The 22,612-nt window shown below is 45.4% G+C and overlaps 1 protein-coding gene across 2 annotated transcripts in view; it reads right to left on the bottom strand.

Annotated features, from left to right (window-relative positions):
• Positions 1 to 1,636: 1,636 nt before the first annotated feature.
• The window catches only part of Creb3l2 (cAMP responsive element binding protein 3 like 2), a 115,792-nt gene continuing 94,816 nt past the window's right edge, over positions 1,637 to 22,612 (bottom strand). Inside the window, exons 9-12 of one of the 2 annotated variants that reach the window (XM_028768367.1) lie at positions 6,857 to 6,956; positions 6,459 to 6,585; positions 5,001 to 5,220; positions 1,637 to 3,123 (exon numbers count right to left, since the gene is read on the bottom strand). In XM_028768367.1, the coding sequence (XP_028624200.1) occupies positions 3,048 to 3,123; positions 5,001 to 5,220; positions 6,459 to 6,585; positions 6,857 to 6,956 (523 nt within the window). In that variant the 3' untranslated portion in view covers positions 1,637 to 3,047. Of the gene's footprint in view, positions 3,124 to 4,991; positions 5,221 to 6,458; positions 6,586 to 6,856; positions 6,957 to 22,612 lie in introns of both variants that reach the window. The other variant, XM_028768368.1, reaches the window with a different exon arrangement.

A 22,612-nucleotide genomic window follows, 5' to 3' on the forward strand; every position in this document is an offset into this window, starting at 1 on the left:
CTCCATTTACAGGACCCACTTCCCAGTGTGAAGTCTGGAGCTGTGAAAAGATCCAGGGGGAAGGGTCGAATGGGTCCCTCAGGTCTCATGGAGGGAAAAAAAAACCTGGTTCTCTAAATCTTTGTGAGACATCTCCATCACTAAAGTGATTTTAAAATGGGGGTGGGGGCTGTTTATAAAATAGAAAATACATCCAGCAGAATTTGTTCTGGCTTCTAAGTCTAGCAGTCTTTTTCAAAATTTTTCAAACTTTCAGTTCAAGGCGTTGGGTCAACCACTATTTAAAACCTTCAGATATAACCATAAGGTATTGACTGGTCTGCAGGACACCTCAGTCGGTGAGAAAAAACAATATTCTAGCCTTAAACTTTGAACAAAAAGTGTGCACACATCCACTAACTGCTCCTAATCCACCTGGTCTCGTGCGTCTCTCCTGGATCCCTTGACTCCACGGAGCGTCCCAGAGGGACCACTGGCTTAGTCCCCTTCACTAGCAAGCCAGGAGGAAAGGGCAGAGGTTTTTCTCATAGAGTGGTGGTGTTGGTTGCTGAGAGCTCCTTTAAAGGGCTGTTTGAGTTCTCTGGCTTATGTCCCACGTCTCTTGTTACAGATTCTATTCTGGAAGGCTAATTTCCCAGAGACAGGGGGCCCTGCTGTCTGGAGACAATGGCACCCAAAAGAGTAGGTAGAGAAGAAAATAAAGTCCTCAGAGAACTAAGGATGTAACTGGACATCTCTTCCTCCTCCTCCTCCTCCTCCTCCTCCTCCTCCTCCTCCTCCTCCTCCTCCTCTTCCTACTCCTCCTCTTCTTCCTCCTCCTTCTCTTCCTCTTCTTCCTCCTCTTCCTTTTCCTCTTCCTCATTTTCTTCCTCCTCCTGCATAAATGGGGTCTCGACACAGCTCTTTGGGCACATCAAAAGACCAAGGTTCAGCTCAGCAAATGCACACGTGAGTCTAAAACACCACTTCAGCTCTCTATGGCAAACCCTTCTTCTCTCATCATACGAACACTGCCTAACCCTAGGGTTTTTCCTGCTTAGGTTCTTCAGCATTTTTTAAAGTTTATGCTGTATAAATATCTGGCATTGTAAAGAGAAGAATGGGCTAGGTTCAGGAAGACCAAAGGGAGAAAGAGAGAGAGAGAGAGAGAGAGAGAGAGAGAGAGAGATCATTAGCCACCCTCTTTGTATAGCCCAGGCTATACCCTGTAAGGGAGGGTGACAACCTCTTAAGCAGGAGGGCTGCCAAGATAGCAGTGGCCCTGAGGCAGGTTTTACCCACTACAAGGTGAGCTTGGCCATTTGCCAGCTGGGAACTCACCATGGGAGGGAGGGAGGGAAGGAGGGAGGGAGGGATGGGGGCAAGGAACATTCTCTATGATGTCCTGAGCAGACCAAGTAAGGAGCCGCTCACGGGGCATGATGGCAAACATTAATGACACCAAACCCTATACATGACATAAAATGCAGGGCCATAATCCCCTTTATACAGGCTCTAGTGATCTCAGAGATGATGATGATGATGAGAGAGAAAGAGAGAGAGAGAGAGAGAGAGAGAGAGAGAGAGAGAGGAGAGGGACACAAAAACTACAGGCCTTTTAGCTGCTGCTAAAAATAAAATACAAAGTGTAAGCACATTTCTTACATAAAATCTTTTACAAGCTGGGGTTGGTGGGGGAACACTTTAAAAGAATCTTCTATCTTGTACAATAAAAGAGTAATTTCCATTTCTTTTTTGTATGAAAGAAGAAAGGATTTTTTTAAACTACGATTTGTACTTTTTAATCATTATAAAAAGAAAAAGAGTTTAGGGTTTAGCTATGTCTCTTTGGGTGAGCTGCAAGGTATCGGAACCTGACTGTAAAAGGTGCCACTGTGGATGTAGAGAAATGACCAACTCCAGCCCCGGTTAGTTAAGGCAGGTGGATGGAGGGAAGGAGGGAGGAGGAAGGCGAGGGAGGGGGGTGAGCAAGTGTGCAGGACGAACTAGCAAGGTTGTCAGCAAAGCTTGTTGTCCAGGACAGAGCTTCCCTTCTCTGTGGTGAGAACAGAGAGAGAAAGCCACAGAGCCTCGGGCCTGAGCAAGAAGACGGTATTCCACCATTCCCATATCTTCATCCAACAGGGGACACATGCCTAAGGGAATTCCTCAACAGCGATTACTTTATAGGTCCCCAATTTTAAAAAGAAAAGGAGGAAACAAGACATTAACTACAAAGACCGGGGCCCCAGATCCTGGGGACTCTCCTGTTCCAAAGGCCAACAGAAGGCTTTGCTGGATGGAAGGAGAAATCTTTTTACTATAGTCAGCTGGGAGCTTCAGCAAGCTAATAAATACTATTTACAAATGGGGAGGGGAGGCCAGGGAAACAGAGCTACTGTCCTGTGGGGATGCAGGCTGTGTACGGGTGGGTGTGGGGTATCCTACAAGCAACATAGCAGGCAGGATAGCCTGGAGGGGGAGAGCCTGATGCCTTCAGGAATTGCACTTGCGGCCTGAAAATATGGTGGGAGTCCGGTCTGCCTGTGCAGGCATCCAATAAGGACTCCAGTGTGCAGGATGGAGACAAGACTGGAATGATGCTTTGGTCCTCTCAGTGCGGGCAGGGTCACACCGGAGGCCTAACGAGCAAGAGAGCTCAGGAGTCAGTGCTTTGTCACTCCCTGGCGTGTTTTGTGGCATACGTGTGGCTAGAGTCTGGGGTCTCAACTGAACAGGAGTCATGTCTTCTTCAGAGGAGTCACGCCTCACGAGGAAGAATCAGGCAGTATCTTCTTGGCACTATTGGTGGAAACAAGCCTGCTCGTTCCACCCCTACCTCACCCTTAAAATAATGTCCAATGGCAGTAAGAGAAAGGGATGGGGAGGTGCTAGCTCCCTTGTGTGGAGAGCCACGGGGACATACAAGCAGAAACCCCTGGGCTGGCCTCCCGTCTCAAGCTGTAACACTAGTCCATATCCTCCTGGCAATCCAGTGGTGAAGGGGGAACTTAAGAGCAGGGCAGACTGGGGATGCTCAGATGGAGAAGAAGAGGGTGGAGATCTCCTTAGAAGGTGGCGTTCACTCTCCTCTCCAGTTCTACAACCTTGAGTGTTTCATTCCCTTCCAGTTGGCTGGTGACCCTGAGAAGGCATCAAACGGAGAGGAAGAGTATTAGCCACCAGCTTTTGCCCGAATTCTCAGACTCCATAACATGATTCAATTCTAGTCATGTGGGCTGACCCTGACAGAGTCTTTTAAATGCCTTATGGTAGTTCTTGGCTCCCTGGATCTCCCACTAGTCACCTGCTTACCCCCACGTCCCAATCTTTATCTGGGCACAGAGGAGACCTACGGTAGTTTGAAGCTGACTTATTTTAAATTGCTTTTAATGGCTGTTAACTGTATATTAATGACTTCAGTGCTTTAAGTTATGGATTGGGAGAAAGAAGGGTAAGGGCTGACATCTGCTCTAGAATTAAGAATCCAGACAATGATTTTTTTTTTAATGACTCGACTTAAGATATCCCAGAATATATGCTATAAAATAAACACAAGATCAACTTGTATGTCAGCTCACTAAGTCTCCCAGAATTACAATGGGGGTCAGGGAAGCTTTAGTACTTAAGGAGACACAGCAGTAAACAGAGGGAGGGGTCAGGATGGGCTTCCAAACCCTGAGCTGGGACAGCAGACTGTGCTGAGAGCCACTTGTCACCTAGCAGCTCAGTCTCCAGGGGCTTCCAGTATTGGCTCCAGGTTCTCTCCACAATGGGAATAAATGAAGGCTATTCACCATAGGATTCTTACAAGATTTGTTGATAACATATTTGGGCATGGTTAGCACTACTGTTAAACATGTACATGTCATGTATACATATGAAAGTACATATGATTATGAACTCTGTTGCAAAGCATTGGGAGAGAAGCGAGGTGGAGTCTTCACTAGGTATCCCGGAGCAGCCTCGTTTCTGAGCCTCCAAGAGCACAGATTAGCTACCTCATCAGCTTCCCCATACATCACCCAGAGGGAGCACGTGCACTTCCTATGCTGGTCAGCGACCCCCACAAGTGCTCCCTACAACAACTACCCTAAGATCGCATCAGCCACGATGTCTTAGAAAGGATCCCTCCCCTCCCCGTCAGCTATCTGAGAGGAACACCTTGTGCAGACTTGGAGCCTAATAGGAATGATTTTCCACGAGGAAAAAAAAATTCTCGCAGTTTCGCCAGCGCTGTCCCTCTCTATATACATATAAATGTACACAGGCTAAGCGTCCCTCATCCTCAGACTAAAACTCTGAGCTGCTCTAAGAACTAAAACTTTGTCACCTAACATAGATAAATGACATGTTTAGACTTGGGTCTCATTATGTATGTGCAACTATTCTAACACCTGGAAACTATTCCAACATCTCTGGTCCCAAGCATTTCACACGAAGGGCACTTCATCTGCAGTTACAGCCAACTGTTGTGCACTCACACATAAACCATCACTTATACTGATACCTAGCATAGCATTATTGTACTCTCTAGTTAGAAGGAAACTACAGAGTTGGACTGAAGGCGCATTTGCAGAACAAGCTCTCTATGTCACCGAGTGTTCTTTGGAAATAGGGTCTCATGTAGCCCAGGCTAACTAACGGTGAACTCACTATGAAGCTGAGGCTGGCCTTGAATTCCTGGTTTTCCTGCCTCCTCTTGCCAAGTGCTAGGATGAAAGGTATGTGCTACCACATATGGCCAGTCTGTGGCTATGAGAGAGAAACAGAGTTAGTGGCTGAGGGGACTCATATTCCCCCCTGCTCTTTGGGGCCATCACTGCCATCTCTGGGCTGATGATGTGGAGACTAGATTAGCTCATCCTAGACCTTTTCCTTGCTAACAGGCATCCTCAGACTCTTCCCAGTGCCAGTGCTTAAGGTGGGTCTCAAGAGGGCCTCTGGGAGAGTGTCCACCCTCCTGCCGGGCCGATCCATACTCCATCATCAACTGCTAGGTCTGTACCTACAGGACTCACAGGTGCTGCTGAAGCTCCAACAGGACTGACTTCTCCAAGCTGGTCTCATTGGAGATAATGAAATGAGGAAGATCCACCTCTGGCAGGGCCTCAAGCCCAGAGGACGCCCTGAGCAGAGAGGAGCCTCTGTCCCAGCCCCCGAGCTCCGCAGCTGAGGCTGGGCTGGACGACTCTTCCAGGGGAGAATGTTCCTCATAGATCAGCAGGTTCCTTGATCTCACTGAAGGAAGAATAGAGCAATGGATATTAGCAAAATACCACGAGGCCCACACATGCCCTTTACTCCAAGTGCCCAAGGCCGGTCGGTGACAGATGACAATCGACACACTCTCATCTCCTGGGATGGAGTGCCAGCTGGGTTTGGCTTTCTGCAATGGCTTCAGGTTTCAGAGCTTATGCATCAAAAAAATTATTCCAATTCTACAGGCTGGAAGAACATTAAAGCAAATAAACATAAGCCAACTTCCACCCTCTCTGCCTTTAAGTAAAACTTCTCTCACCCCTATCTGTAACTGTCCCAGGGAGAACAATTCAAAGAAGGTGGGGGGTTAAATACTTGGAGCTGTTAAAACCTAGCTGAATGAGGAGGCATCTCCAGAAAGCAGGTCTTAGAATCTGCAGAGACAGCACAAAGCCAACCCAACAAGTCAGAGGGGGTTGACAACCTCTGTTGCGTTATGGGAGAGTCACATAGATGACTCTGTAGCCATTTTCCCGGATATAGAAACTGTGCTCCCCTTAACCTACAAAAGTTAAAGCTACTTCCCTAGGGACAGAAAATCCCCAAGAAGCCACTGAAATTATCTGAAAAGAATATCATTGCATCACCTGTCTGGCCTGGATATACCTAACTGCTGAAATCCAGACATTTTGAGAATGATGAAATTGTCCCTTCCTTAAATCCGGTGCCTTCTAACTCTGTGTGTGGTGTGACTAACACGCTGTGCCACTCTGTACATTCCCTCCTTGTCACCCTCTGTTTTCTAAATACTCAGAAGATATTGTTGGTCAAGGTGAGAACACTATATGCTGCCTAGCGAATGCCTGAGCATCCAAAGTCTTGAGCCTAAGACAGACAAGTTCTTTAATTTCGTTGCAGACTCTTCCTGCAACAGCATATAATTCCACTCAGGGAGTCAGAGACTGAGATATCAGAGCAAGCGTAATGTCCTCCTCACTCTCTGGTCTTCCAAGATCCACATCACCCTCCCCACCCCAAATCAGAACTCAAGGGGGGGGGTGTCAGAGCTTATCATAGAACAAGTCTGGAGCAGTAGGTACTTCTAAGAACTCTCTGTGGAATTCTTGAGAATCCCTGGTGTTACACAGGGAGTCCAGTGGCCACTCTCAGAACACCCCACCTGCAAACAGAGACACTCTACTTTCACACATCGGATGAGATCCCTTGCAAAGGGCTTGGAAAACCAAGTAGGCAAACATAACAAAGTGGTGACTTACCCACGGAGGCTGTGTATGGCTCTGACAGGGGATGCTGGCTGGGCAGAGCCATCTTGGTTGCAGAAGGATAAGGCCCATAGCCTTGAAAGAAGCTGCCAAATGCAACAGCAAAGCAAAGCACAACGACCTGGAGGTGAGGAAAGAACATGGGGAGCTATAGACCCCAGGCGGTGGGGAGAACTTTGGGAACATGCCACCTGGGATCACGGGACAAGAAAGAGCAACAATCTGTCAGGGGTCAGGTCATACTCTCAGTCATGTCCTTGAAATGACATGCGGAGAGGAAGCCTTGGAACAGGATGCATGATCTCTCTGGCTTCATTCATTTTTAGTATTTTCAAGGTAGAGGAGTCTAGAAAGAGGGGACTTGCCAGAGGAAGTCCTTTTGGGAAACTCACCATGAGGCAGGTGCCAGTCTGTGTGCCAGCTAACTTGCAGGTTCGAGAGACCTTCCCCATCACCAAAGTCTGAAGCTTCTGAAGTTGCTGAAGGAGGGTCCTGCCAAGATGATAAGTCAGGAAGGGGCACGTGAGATCGAGATGCTCTGAAGGACCCTCCTGCAGGAGTCATGGTGGCTTCACACCTGTGACTGAGCAGGGTCTGGTAGTACTCTTTCCTTAAAGGGAAGAGAACTGCACCTGGGGGAGTGTCCCTGAGGACTACACCTGCTGGCAGCATCATTGCAGAACCCCCTGAAGCTTCAGAGTCCTCCTGGACAACAGCTCTGCAGCCTGTCCTGCAGCCTGTAGCTGTTCTGGGCAACAGCGGAGCCCCCAATAAACCCTGACAGGCAGAAACGTGTCTGTCAGCTAATGAGCAAAGAAGGACACTCTGGTTGGATGACTAGCAAACTTTAAAGTTACTGTATCCCCTCTCTCCAAGTTCCTAGGTTCAGACTGAAGCTGTACTAAAATGGTAAGAGACAGGGGTTGTGGGGTGGGTAGCCTTGAGAATGGAGTTTTAATAACAGGATCAGTGCCCGTACAAGGGGCTCAAAGTACAGTTCTTCAGCTCTCCTACACGAGAACACGGCTTCTTTCTATGCACCGAAAGGCAGCCTTTAGCAGACACCAAGTCTGCCAGCACCTTGATCTTGGCTGCCTCAGCCTACAGAGCAGTAAGAAATAAACCCCTGTTGTTTCCGAGCCACTCCTTTTATGGTATTGTGTTACAGCAGTCTGAACAGACTAGGGCAGTGGTAATCACGAGGAGGCTCATTTCACCAAGAGATGAGAGCCACTAATCTATAAAAACAAAAACAAGATAAGGAGGAAAAACAAAGGCTGGCAGAGAAGAATTGCAGGAGGGGCCGGAGGTGGAGGCAGGACTGGAAATGGCCAGTCCATCAGTGAATTTCTACAGAGCACAGAGCACTCTGCAGAGGAAGGGAGGGAGAAGGAAAGAGGGTGAGAGGGAAAGGGGGATTTTATTCCCCAAATAGGACAACCGTGGATGTTCAGAGATGAGTACAGCAGTAAATGCTCTGTGTAATATCAAGACATTGTCTGTGAACTTCTCTGCAAATCCTAAACCAAGAATGGCAAGACACAGCAGGGGTCTGGCAGCACATCCTCCCGGATTAGAGTGTCTCCCGGGAATCCAGTGTGACCAGCAGAAAGCACCGGAACCCGCCTCATCCTTATCAGCTCTGCTCAAGGCCATCGTCCATGACAAAATGGAGAGGTTTTATGAGAAAATATGGTCCCCTGAGTATCCAAGATTTTCAGAAAAATATATGCCACGATGTAGTGTTTGAAAGCCAGGCAAGAAGAATTCTGGGATTTCCTCATAGCTTGTTTCCCATCACAGCCTATCCCCTATATGCTTTTCAAATGATGAAAACACACACACGCTTTTCTGAGGTTTGTCATTCTGTCCTGGCCAGTATCAAAGACAAGAGTTCTCTTAGTCTAAGTAAATCAACGGTAGGCTGGCTTTAAAGCGGTTTTCTTTTCTGCAGTGTCAGTGGTGCTGGAATTGTTGAAAGAATTTGAACAGTCCTCAGCACACATGGTAGAGGCTTTGTAAACTCAAAAACAAAAACAAAAACAAAAAAACCTCCCTGTGGTCCTGTCTACTCTGTGTTTTTGCCTTGTGGAAAAATCTTAGGATAGTAAAATGATATTTACTATGGAAGGCTACTGTACTTAGTCATACTTTTCATTTTGGTTATATAAAAGCATGACCAGATGGGGTTAGACATGACCTGTGTTTATTTCTCAAAGTAGGATTTGCTTGAAAAGCACACTGCATGTTGCTAAAGGTGACGAAATGCTGATAGCACAGTTATTTTAAATTCCACTTTAAAAGTTCATAACCAACAGTTCCTGTGTGGCAGAACTTTCATCTATCATTGAATTTACTCTCTCTCCTACCTAAACTTCCTCAGAACGCCTCTGCACTACCCTCTGACACAAACCCCACCGCAGCACCAAATGCTGAGTGATTGATTGCCTGGCCTCTGGCTCAGTAGAGCTCATTTTACAGACTTGTGATTCTGCCAGCCATAGCATGTGTGGGATAGACTGTCACCAGTAATGCCAACCCCGAGTCCCTCGTGAGGTTCTCCCTCAAGTCCTGAGACATCTATACAAACAAGTCCACAGACAGGGCCACTTCTTCCAAGGCATCAATCCTAAGGTCTTGGCAACCTGCTAAACTATAGCAGGGACCTTGCTGCTTCCAGTGTTGGCTGACGCTTTCACGGGGTGCCCCAACACTGCCTTGATCATTCTTGTGCCAGGATACAAGCTCAGCTGTGATCTACACAGGGGTGGCTATCCCTTCCTCTGCAGAGTGCTCTGTATAAATTTGTGCTTACCAACGGATGGACTGGCCATTTCCAGTCATGCCACCACCTCCAGCCCCTCCTGCAATTGTTCTCTGCCGGCCTTTGTTTTTCTCCTTGTTTCTGTTTTTATAGATCAGTGCCTCTCATCTTTTGGTGAAATGAGCCTCCTTCAGCTGGAAAGACCCTTCCCAAGCTGTACCAATGCCATCTGCTTTGATCCAACATCTTCTGGTGTTTCGGAAGCAAAATCATCCTGGGTATTTTCTTTGCCTACTTATCATCAAACATTCTGCACTTCCTCTCTGCCCACCCATGGTCCCTGCCCAGCTTCCACATTCTTGTGAACTGCTGAGAGAACAGATTCCCCAGGACAACAGAAATACTCCTCCCTTCCAATATCTAGTTGAGACTATTGGGATTAGCATCCGATTTCCAAAGACAAATATTCTCCCAGGTCCCCCCGAAAAGGGACTTTAAGCAAAGAAGACATCCCTAAAGCCCCTTGGAAGAATGAGTGCCACAAGTTCCAAGCCAGACCTCCTAAACAACCCTCCCTGTTACAGGTGCCAAACACTTTAAGTTGAAGCCCGGCTGGAGGAAGCCAGGAAGGCTAAGCTCACTGACTGGAAGGTCTTCACTTGGCATCTGTCAGCTTATTCTTTACAGACTCAAAGATGATCACACACTGAGTCACCGCTGAAGTGAAACTGGTCATTTAATGGGTCCTGATTTCTAACAGCTCATACCCTAGCCCTTTAAGATGAGCAAACACTGTAGTTTCAAAGACATGCTTTTAGTTTGGAATTCTGGCAGAAGGCAAGAGATTGATGACGTGCAGTTTGCTGCTGTTTTTCCTTGTGTGTGTGTGTGTGTGTGTGTGTGTGTGTGTGTGTGTACAAGCAACACTCCAAAAACCCCACCAGTCTGCAACCCTGAAGCATCCTGACAGGGAAAGGCAGACTAACTCATCCAACTCAAGAATTTGCATAGGTTCCTGAGCCAATATCGTCTGGGGAATATGTGTAGAATCCTACAAAAAAAAAATCATTCGCCACCCCAAGAGAATGAACAATGAGTGAGTTCTAGGAACTGACTGTGCATCAGTAATGAGTACTTGCCTCAGAGACCATAACTAGTGAACCACTGGGCCAAGGTGTCAATCCAAACCACCCAACTCTATAGTTTGCATACTTTCCAATATGTACAACACAGTCCCTTATTCAACACCCTAATAAAAGTCACAGTAAAAATACTTTTGAATTAACATCTAGTCACATTAATGTGATATAGACAACAGCCTAACATATCATGGAGTGATATGTGCACCGTTAGACACAAAATGTCACTACTACAAATAACCACAGAAGGGAGAACTATACAAGGACCCAGATGAAAATAAAGGGCCATGGTAACAGCCAGTCCAATAGCAGTGAGGTTTGTACCAGCTAATGTTCAATAATAATGGCGCAAATATATGCATAGGGATACATGTGTGCATGTGTGTACACATGCATGTGAGCGTATGCTCATGTGTACCACTGTGTATATGTGTATGTGTATATATGTATGACGTGTGTGTATATGTGTATGTGGATTTATGTGGGTACACATGCATATTTGTGTACATGTGTATCTGTGTGTGTATATGTGTACACATGAACATGTGTGTACCTATGTGCACACATGTGGGTATTTGTGTATGTGTGTCTGTGTGGATACATGTATATGTGTGTGTGTATATGTATGTATAACTGTGCATATGTGTACCTATGTAGAAGAGTAAATATGTGTATGTACATTTATGCATGTATATTTAGTACCTATGTGTATATGTATGTACCTGTGTGACTATGTGCACATATGCATATATGTATGTATCTGTGTGTACATGTGTATTTGTATATGTTTGTATGTATATGTGCATGGTATACATATATACACACATACATACATACCTGTGTACATATATGTATATCTGCATATGTGTATATATATGGGTATATATGTGCATGTGTATCTGCATATGGGTATGCATATGTGTGATTGTATATATGCATACGTGTATATAAGTATGCAAATGTGTGTATGTATGTGTATGCATGTATGTACGTGTATATGTATGTATGTGTATGATGAAAATAGAAAGGGGCCCATGAGAGGGGAGAGAATGTAATGAATACAGGTGACTGGAGAGCAGAAGACGATGGAAAACACTGGTTGAAGAGAACAAAGAAGAAGCAAGTACAATGAGGTATGTATGGAAAAGACACCATGGCACCCATTACTTTTTACACTAATTTAAAAACACTCATAAACAATGCAAGAACATAAACCCCTTGGGGATCATCTAGGGGTGTACTAAAAACAGTGCAAATGATAGACAGAGAAGCTCAGATGAGCCCTGCACAACATGAGGTGTCAGGAAGTCAAACTCAGGATTTATTGAGATAAATGGAAAAAATGAGACCTGTTCCTCTCTCAGATGCCAAGTAGACGGATGGCTTTAGTGATGCTTAGCGGGTACGTGAGTGTCAGGATAAGAAGACTGGCTGTGAATACAGAGGAGCCCGAGTTTAGACCTCACCATGACAACTCTGTGCCTCTAATCAAGTTACTTAAGTTGTGTGCTTCAGCAGCTAAGCAAAGCTAGCTTCCTAAACCACATCAGCTAACAGGATCATGGAAGATTCACTCTGCCTGGGGAATCTGGTTTGCTAAAGCAAATGCATCTCTGAAAGGTGCCGCTGTGTCTTCAGTGGCTGGCGGATGAAGAGAGCTTCTTTCGCGGGAAGGCCTCAGAATGAATACATTATTCTGAGGTGATGAGGCACACTCTGTGATGCCACAAGGACAGCTGTCACCAAGTGCAGCACTGAAAACTTGGATGACAGCAGTCAGCCAACCAGCCTGCAGGACTGGATGTAAGGAAAGCTATCAAGTAAACAGAAATACTAGAGCTAGAGAAACATCTATAAACAACCCAGGGATGCCTCCAAAACGCCATTGCTATTGTATTTTGAACCTTCGGTGAGAAAGGCCAATTACTGCTTAATGAATTCTTGGGCTTTTGGGATCAAGGTCTTAATTTAGAGGGAGAAACACTCTTAACATACATTTTTATCTGGGCCAAAAGATTTTTCACAACTTGTTAAACTGGAGTGTCCAGCTCGATTGAAAATGAAGATTCTTATCCTAAGGTGAAGTGTAAAAATAAACTTAGTGGCTTATCTTCATATATATCCTGACAAAAAAAAAGGAGTCAAGGGGCGCTACAGCCTTGACCCAAATAAAACATTACCCTGAATCCCACACAGCACATAAACAAACAAACAAACAAACAAACAAACCAAAACCCGAGAAGAGCATTCAAAAGCTTTAAGAGTACAAGACACAATCTTGCAGGAACTGGAAAGTACATCAATGGCCTGGTATGTTATCTTTATATTTGGCTTAATTTTGTTTTCTTCTATACCCTTTATTTCCAAGATAGAGAGGGAGCAATAGAATGTGAGAAAGACATACAGCTAGTATAGGTAAGTCTTTGAACAGTCAAGAAATTCATTTCCCATTCGAGTCAGAAATCAGGAAAAAGAATACACTGATAGTTCTCAGTTATGAGGTGGGAGATTCACCTCATAGCCTCCAGATGACGTACACACCTCCCATTAGATCTCATAGCATACCTTACTAGAAATTTAATTCAATGGGTCATGGGGTGCGTGGACGTGTGTGTGTGTGTGTGTGTGTGTGTATGCACGTGTGAGCAACTCTCTAGGTGAATCAGCCTCCTTCAGAAAATAATAAAAACATTTTTTTGTTTTTTTACATCCTTATGAATACCTAGAGAGATGCTTTCCAGAATCCAAGTCATGAAATCTTTGTGAGACATGAGATCAGTTGGGTTGTAACTACTGTATCATTTTAATACAATGAAATCAAACAGAAAATATAGTATCAGGGAATAACTGACAGCAACTAACAGTAATGGATAAGATATACACATTAGTTAGCTATGGCATATGTACATATATGTTTGTGTGATGTGCCTGCCATAGGTGAAATATGTTTGGCCTAATGCTGCTTGTGTACAATGTTAATTTTGGCTCCCAAAACTGCTTACACGAGTGTCTACACATTAAGACACTGAGGGACCCTGTCCCCAGCTGGTTCTGACTGGTAAATAAAGATGGCTGGGCAGGGCATGCAGAGGTGGGACTTTTAGGATTCTCGGGCTTGGGACAGATAGGAGTAAGAGAAGGAGGCAGATTCACCATGACTCAGAGGCAGAGGGATTTGGCAGAGGGATTTGGCAGAGGGATTTGGCAGAGGGATTTGGTTTAGGAGCCACAGAAGAAAAATCATCCAAAATGTAGGTGGAGGGGGAAAGCAGCCCTATGGGGGGAACTGTCCAGAAGATAACAGGGCAACAAAGATAAAACATAAAATCAGAAGGTGTTAAGCCAGGAGCACCAGAGGGAAATATACGCTAGCTGTGGGAAGGGTTAGAAGTAACCCGCCTTGAGCTGGCCAAGGTATATCAATCACCTGGTGTGTGTGTCTGTGGTGGGTGCAGCATACATGCCACGGGCAGGGAGCTCAGAGTGGGTTAACTAATTTGCTGCTACAAATGGCACCCAACGTGGGGCAAGAACTCACTTAGGAAAATTATTTTGAGATTCTCAGATAAAATACACACACACATACACCATGATGTTAGATTAAGATTTGGGGAGAATTGGCTTCTTAACAGGCTACAAAATTTGCTGAGCCACATAGAGATTTCTTCCAATGGTTCAAAATGATACAAAGACCTTGAGCTCAGAGATGCTGGGAGCCCCTTCTAAACAAAGAGGCTGGCTGCTCAGAGAAAGACAGAGACAGACAAACAGACAGACAACAGAAGCTGCCTGCTGCCCATGACTAGATAAATAGAGATATATAAAATTTGATTTAATTGTTTTTAAGGATAGAAGGGAGTATAATGGTAGATGATAGAGTACTTTATCTAATTGACAAATATGATAGACTAAATGCTAATTATATATACTTTATAATTTACATAATTGTTATGGTCATGCTCAATTTATGTCTGAGAGAAGAGTTCTTGTTTTTTGTTTTCTGTTTTGTTTTTTGTGTTTTTGTTTTTTAATTTGGAAAGAAAGGGTTAGATGTTGGGAATTGGTCCTAATGCTTTGTCTTAATTTGGCTCCCAAAATGAGGAATATTCATGTCCAAAAGCTGATGGTCCCTGTCTCCAATTGGTTTTTGATTGATCAATAAAGAGCCAACAGCCAGTGGTTGAACAGGATTAAAAAAGGTGTGACTTCTATGTTCCCAGGGGAAGGAGGAAGGGGGGTCTGCCATGAGGAGTTAGACTGACCACATCAGGAAGGAAGAGGAGGGAAAGATAGTTGAAATGTAGTATAAATGGAAAGCAAGGGAGGGCGTATCCAGAAGGTAAGAGGGCAACAAAGATAAAATGTAGATTAGGAGGGTATTAATTTAGGTATACCGGAGGGGAGTGTTTGCTAGCTTCGGGAAGGTTTAAAGGTGCCCAGCCATTGAGCTAAATCAAGACATATCAAAATTAACTGGTGTATGTGTGTGTCTTTCATTCTCAAAATCCAGAGAGCTCCTGAGCAGGCGCCAAGACTCTTAACTAATTCCCACAACAGTAAGTAATATAAAACATGAAGAGATTTTACAAAGAAAAAGTCTCAGTGTACCTAAACTAGTGAGTGCACACACACATGCTTGTGCACACACGCACACTCTATAGCAATGAATCAGGGCCTCAGTGGAACAGATAAGCACCCGAGCCCCTTTAGAGCACAGCCCGCCTGCAGTCATTCACGTGTTGCCCTCCCCACACCACCTCCATCCAGTCATGCAGAGCTAATGTCTGGCAAAGTCTGAGCTCCAGAGAAGGAATCCAAAGGCCAAGGCATCTACCCCATCGGGTGGGGAGATGGCAGGGTGCAACATTAACAATTAGAAATTCCATCAAGGTCTTTCATAAGGATCCTGAACTATCCTGAAATATCTTACACACTAAGTTTGACAACTACAGCTAATGCTCTTAAATGTTAATACTTTACATTCTTCTGCTTTTTAAAAGCCTGTTGTGAGGCTCCGGCCTAAAGAAAGAAGAGAATGTCGTGGTAGGGAATACTAATGTCTCCTTTTCTTTCTGAGTGAATTATTTTTTAAAAATTATTTTTTACTTTATGTGTATGGATATTTTGCCTCTACTTCTTGTTGTGAATCACATATGTGCGGTGCCTGTGAAGGCCAGGAAAGGACATTGGATCGCCTGAATCTAGAGTTACAGGTGGTTGTGAGTCATCATGTGGGTGCTGGGAATCGAACCTATGTCCTCTAGAAGAGCACTCAGTGCTCTTAACTCCTGAGTCAGCTTTCTAGTCTTCTTTCTGAGGGATTTCTATATTATAAGACATTTGTTTTTCAAGTACCAGAGAGCGTTTCTGAATTATAATATTACCTACTGCTCCAGGACAGCCCAGGGAAAAGAGAATTTTAGAATATTTACCAGGTCTATGAGATTCCTTAATTCATCACTAAGGCACAATAAAATGCCTGTCTGATCTCTCTGGGGGCTCTGTGGTAGAGCTCTCAACAACTCTTTGAAGTCTGAGATATTTCCATATGAAAAGAAAATATGGTACACACAACAGAGGATGTAGATACCGGAGAAATGAAAAGTGAATTAAGCCAAGATGAAAGTCTAGAGAAATGCTACTTGGGTAATTTCTCTGTCCTCACTGGCTTCTTTATATATGGCAGTGGGTGGGCTCAGTCAGTACCTGGTCAAAAAGAGATGAGAGGAACTTAGACACAGAAGACACAATAGAGTATAGGGAGGGATATCAAAGATAGTGCAAACTAACACAGCTTTGTAGCCTCAACAGACACCCCTGGAAAGCAAGGACCCAGGCAAACCCTGCAGATTTAACTGAAAAGACCTGTGATAGGAATTCTCTTTTGTTTTGTTTTTCAAGATATGCTTTCTCTGTGTATCCCTGGCTGTCCTGGAATTCACTTTGTAGACCAGGTTGGCCTTGAACCCAGAGATCCGCCTTCCTCTGCCTCCTGAGTACTGGGATTAAAGGCTTGTGCTATCATCATTCAGCTTGTGTTAGGGGTTCTTATATAGAGTTTAAAGACCATGAGAAGTAGACTTAGAGAATTCACTAAAGGAAGGTTAAAGAGTAAAATAGGGTGATTCTCGATGCTGATCAAATACTTATCCCCAACTCCCATGGCCTGAGGGAAGGGTCCTAAACATCCCATAAGTCTGAAGGCTCTTTCTTGAAGTACTCTAAACTGGGCCAACTCTGTCTATAAGGCACTGTCAATGCTTACCTGACCCTGACTATAAGGAACTATCAATGCCCACTCCTCACGGTTTTCTCTATACCGTGTGACTGGAATTTTTTAACTCCTAGATTGTCATCCCAGTATCCTAAATCTAGACCCGGGCTGAGCCTGCTTCCCTTCTCTCTCCACCCTGGACTCTACCCCACAGAACAGCATGGGGAAAGGACAGTACTCGAGTATCCTGAAGAGACATCAGACATATAAGTCAACCTTCAATGCCAACTTGACTAGAGCCACTTAGGAGACACACATCTAGGGGTGTTGAGAAGTCTTCCCAGAGAGGTTTAAGTGGAGTGAGAAGATCCACCCTGAATGTGGGTGGTACCAGTCCGTGAGCCACAGTCGAAGGCTGAAGGAAAGAGGGAGAAGCAGAAGACAGCAGAGAGCCACCTGTCTCACCCTCCCACTGCATCTTCTTCCTGTTCGATTGTATTGTCTCAGACCATGAGCCAAAATAAAACCTCCTTTTGGAAAATTCTTTCGTCAGATATTTTGTTACAGCCAAGAAAAGCAACTCCTTCTGGAAGGGACCAGGTGCTGTTCTCTGGCCATGCCAGGACCGGAAGGCCTATCTCCCTTTTCACATGGGCTGGTTCTCAGGCTGATTATGAAACAAGCAACCTAACATCAGAAGTAATCACTACCTCTGTGCAGAAAAGCAGGCTTATTTACAACTTGCTAGAGAAGGAAGGACTCCTCAAGTCCCATGTCCTTCTTAGCCCTAGGCGCTGGGAGTGCAGTGCTCACCTGGATCTTTTCTGGAACGTGATAGCAAAAAGAACTAATATGGATGTGTCAGTGGTCACAGTGCCTGTTAGGCTGGGCAGAACAAAGTCCTCTGTCTTGGACTTGGGAACCTCGGATCTTCTATAAGAAGATAAAATGAAATCTCAGGCCTAACACTGTGAAGGTACTCCCTCAACCTCTCTCCTATCTCCCTCTGCTCCTACCTACCCGCCCCCTACACCTGCCTCGGCTCCAATACACACCCATACAGCCTTCACAAAGACCCCATTGGCCTCAGGAGTCCACTGGTCCCCTAGTTTACCCATCAGAGAACAGACATGGGGTAGAAGTCCACATAGACCCTGGACATGGGTTAAGAGTATCTGGACAGAGAATTCCAAGACCCCGGGTACCTGCAGAGTGAGAGCTCTGGGGAGACACATCCTTATGGTCTTGATGACTATTCAGCCCATGAGAAGGTGTGGCTAGAAGGGGAAAGCCAAGTCCTCTAAAGCAGAGACCTTCTTGGCCAGGTGTAAAGTTGCCCCATGCTGGGTGAACGAGAGGGCAGCACAGCAGCAGGGAGGGGCAGGTAGAGATCAGGATAAACATCAAGTGACTGAATTCCAGTCCCCTTTCTACTTTCAATTACTTTTATGACTTTAACCTCACCGGACCTTATATTGATTAGCAGGAGAACAAGTTCTCTAAGATGCAATTTAAGACCAAGTTCCTAAGACTCTAAAAATCAGGGCAGGAGGAGAGAGACTGAATCCCACAGCCTTTTAGAGACAGATCAAAACAAGTGGTAAATGATACAAACACCTTCCTGTAACGGGTGGTGTGGTAGATGTGCATCACTTAGGCGAAGTGGCTGTGGAGATGAAGAACAGGATGTCTCAGGAGTGAGACGAGGGCGGGCCTTCCTGAGAAGGCTTGCGTCCTGAGAGCCTGCATCCTGAGAGAAGTCTCCAGCAGCCTCGGCTCGCACTGCTAAGAGTGAATACACTTGCTGATTGAGGGTCCCCTGGGACACCATCTCACTTCCCTCTTCATATCCTTGATGGCATGCAATTAGTGGATCATCTTAGTGATGGCGCCGTGAAGGGACACTTCTACCATGTGTCTGTCAGCTCTGGAGCAAGATGGAAAAGAGATCTCTGCCCCCCACCTGGCTGGCCCTACCCAGTGTCTTGAGGTCAGAAATAGGGGTCCTTTCCTCTAGAAACCAATAACATGCCAGGAGTCTCTTGCTGAATTTAGTGCAAACCAGTCCAGAATGGTCCTCCTCATCTGGGTATCTGGGCTAGGAGGGGTAAATAGAGTCCAGACTGGTCCTCCTCATCTGGGTATCTGGGCTAGGAGGCGTAAATAGAGTCCAGACTGGTCCTCCTCATCTGGGTATCTTGGCTAGGAGAGGCATTGTTCTCCTCTAGTGATGAATGCTCACACATTGTGTCACACTATCTGCACTGAGGGGCCTCTCCATCTCCCACCCACATCTTGCAATCCAGGTCCCCATCCACATTTGTCATCTGTTTTGACTTCTGTCCAGCTGCCTCCAAAGGACATCGGTAGGAGAAGCATCAACAGTAGCACAAACACAGCTGTGTGTTCCTTTGGTCTAGGCCTGTGCTCAGTTGAAACACCATGTGATATGACTATGGGCCCAGAAGCTTCCCCTGCCACCTGCTCCTCTGCAGCTGGTGCTGGGGGCCGGGGTTATTAGTGTTTACACCATAGTCATTTTGGTTACTGTGGTCTTCTGAACAAGGTCCTTGCAAGAAACAGGAAAAGGAAGGTAGAAGAGAAGAGATGGGAAGGCATCCCCACCTCTCCCAGATCATGCTTCAGTAAGAACAGTTCATCTGTGTATCCGCCTCTTAAGCCAGAATACACGCAATATGGGTCCTGACTATGATGATCAGGATCTCCCGGGTAAAAGCATCTGTGGGAAGATTATAAGGAGTCAGGTACCAGCTATCCCCACCAATAAAGGCCATCCAGAAGTGGGAGAGCAGCGCAGAGGCCCAGAAGGGAACCCATGGAGGCTCTTGGCAGTCAAGAGGCTCACAAACTGGGGACAACCAGCATGGTTCCCTGTTTTAGAAGTGAAAGAAGCTAGTCAGAGACAAAAAAAAAAAAAATACTGAGGCATTGCTTACATATGGGATGATCTATAAAAAGTTACAACTGAGAAACAAGAATGCAAAATTGGTTCACAGGGCTGGGGGACTGGGGAAGTAGGGAGATGTTCGACCAGTGTATGCTGTTCAGTGAAAAGGTTTTAATTAAAAAATATGTATCACACGCAGACAAACATATGAATGATCCCAGAAAGTAATGATAGATCCAAATCAAAGAATTTTGAGGTCTACATATGTATTCTATATATGGTGTGTGTGTGTGTGTGTGTAGGGCAGAGGTGTCATCCTCAGAAGATGCCCACCTTGCTTTTTAAGACAAGCTTTCACTAGTCTAAAGCTCATCAACTAGGCTAGGCTGACTGGTCAGTGAGCCCAGGGACCCATCTGTCTCCTGCTTCCTACTAGTGGGATTATAGACATACAGCACCGCATGGGTTCAAGCCCAAGGGCATAGGGCCTACTATGCAAGCATGAAGAGTTTGGACGGCTGGTGCTCCTTTAAAAGAGGTGTGGCCATATGCATATGTTCTAGGTAGCTCAGCCCTGGAGTTGGGAGTGATGGGGAAACAGAGACAAGCAGATCCTGAGGGCTCCCTGAACAGTCAGTCAGTCTATAGAAATGTCAAGTCTGCAGGGTCGATTCAGTAGGAGTCGACACTGTTTCAACAAAGAGGAGGAGAACAATAGACAAGATATGGATTTCAGTGGCTGGCCTCCATTCCTTCCTCAGCCACAGGCATGCACATGCATTAAATCCTCCACAACGTTATTAAATATAAATACCCTGCTAATAACTGAAGAAGAAATGATTGGAGTCTATAGATCTGTTTCTAAATTCCTAATGCATGGATCTACTAGGTAATTATTAGAAACTGATGATAACCAGAAAAATGAGCGTCTATATACCTCCTGAGGAGGATGAGGGGACCCTAAGAGGAATTCATTAAAAACTCAAAAATAAAGCAAAGCATTCTGCAGTAAACACAGGACTGTTTAACAGGCACCACAGGCACACAGGACTTGGAAGCCAGTGGGATGACTGGCTAGGCTCTGTACTAAGAAATACAGACATGGAAGAGCATCTGTATGTTAAAGATAAGGCCCTCAATGGACACCTTAATGCTAAAGATAAGAAGGCTCACAATGGACGCCCCGTCAGTTTGAACCTTTGGATGTTTGGATAACTGACTTAAGCCAACAAGCCAAAAATTTAAAAAAAAGTTACAGTCTGGTTGTAGGGGTGTACACCTGGAATCCCAGCACTTGGGAGGTGGAAACAGGGAGAAATTTTTAAATGTTCATGATAATCAAGGAATAAATACACAAAGTCAAGTGCCACCAGATGGGGAGGGAAGGAGACCTCTTCCCAGGCCAGGTGGCCTGTGAGTCCTCTTCCTCAACAGGCTCCTTCTTGGTCTCAGCACAGCCCCGCTGAGGCTTTGCTGCACCCGTGTGGCCAACAGGAAGCCTAACAGCAGAGCCAGGATACAAACTGAAAGAGTATTTGGGCTTCCTCCTGCCTCTTCCCCAGCTTAGGGCCAAATAAGTCTGTTCCTACTTGGAATCACAGAGCATCCACTGCAGCAAGCGAAGGGCTGGGGAACAAATGCTAAGGAAGTGGCTGAGATGTGGGATCTAGAGAACCAAAAAAGCCATGAAGTCACCTCTGGTCAGAAGGTAGGCAGATGGAGATGGGGACCAGAAAAAGATGGGAGAAGGGCAGGGAAGAGCAGCAAAACTGGAGTCCTACAGTGGAAGGAAGGTCCTTCAGGTGGAGGTGGGGAGCGAGGATGTCACCAGGAGGGAGAGGTGACAAGATCCTGCCTGAGGACACAGCAGTCAGGCAAAGGGGACCTGATCCCCTCCGTGAGTGCCCTTCCAGATTACCAAGATAGAATCTAGCTGATGCCCACAGACAACACTTGATGTTCTCAACCTGCTCTTGTAGCAATAAACCACAGAGGCACAGGACTCGGGCTTCACATGTAGAAGTCGCTGTTGAAAGCATGTGGAGAGATTTAATCAGCCCTCCTGTAACCTTTGACATTTTCTTATTTGGCATTAATGCTGACCCCCCGAAACGACTGATTCACATTTTTCTTAGCTCCAAATGAAGTTAGTTTTTTCTGCTTAATACTGGACCTACAATTCACTGGACCTACACTTCACTAAGGGTGACAGGATCCCCTGACTAATGGCATTTTCAGAGCACAGATGAGTACCATATGAGTCCATGAACACACACTCTGAGTCAAACGTGAAGTGTCTTATCATATCCTAACCCCTTACTCCTGAACCAAAGTTAAACCCAGTAGGATCTTTCTCTATTGAAATTCACAGGCTTGAACTGGTGAGTGATCCTGGGCAGATGCCCTAGCGTCCCTGGGTCCAGGGTCCTTGTCTGTGTAATAGGGATAATCTCACTCCATCTCTTGAGAACGAGTGTTTAAGATCTACAATGTGACCAAAGCAGTAATGGACATAGAAAACGGCAAAAGAGTTAATCAGTTCAGAGCCACAGCTAATGTTGCAAAATGGGACTGAAATGTGAGTCACTAATTTTTTAAAAGCAGGCTTACAAAAACACGGCTGTCTTTTTAAACTAATAAGCATGATCACAACTAGGATTAGCTAACACTGCATTCCACTGCCTCCCTGCCCTGCCTTAAAACTCATTTTCAGGAGAATCAGACTTAGGGACTTTATTTATTCTGCTCTAAGCCCCCTTTTAAGCATTTCTTCATTAATCTGTTTGTTGTGATTCTGAGGATTGAACCTAGGACTTTGTGCATGTTCAGCAAGGACTTCCTATGACTGAGCCACACTCCCAGCCCAATCCTTTTTAACCTCCTCATAATAGTCTTTGTTATGGCCATCTTCCACACCAACCATTAAAAAGTAAAGAACATGTATGTGGTTTATGTGTATATGTCTATGTATGGGGGAGCCCATGAAGCAGGAACAAGTAGGTGGTGGCTAGCTACTTAAGAATCCTAGTTGGTAGAACCCCTATCCCTCCACTTTGGACATGGACTATATGACCCTTGCCATTGGACTATGACCCCTGCCATTGGACTATGACCCCTGCCATT

Source organism: Grammomys surdaster, unplaced genomic scaffold (genome assembly GCF_004785775.1).
Source record: "Grammomys surdaster isolate TR1022 unplaced genomic scaffold, NIH_TR_1.0 186, whole genome shotgun sequence".
In the NCBI taxonomy this organism is placed as follows: domain Eukaryota; kingdom Metazoa; phylum Chordata; class Mammalia; order Rodentia; family Muridae; genus Grammomys; species Grammomys surdaster.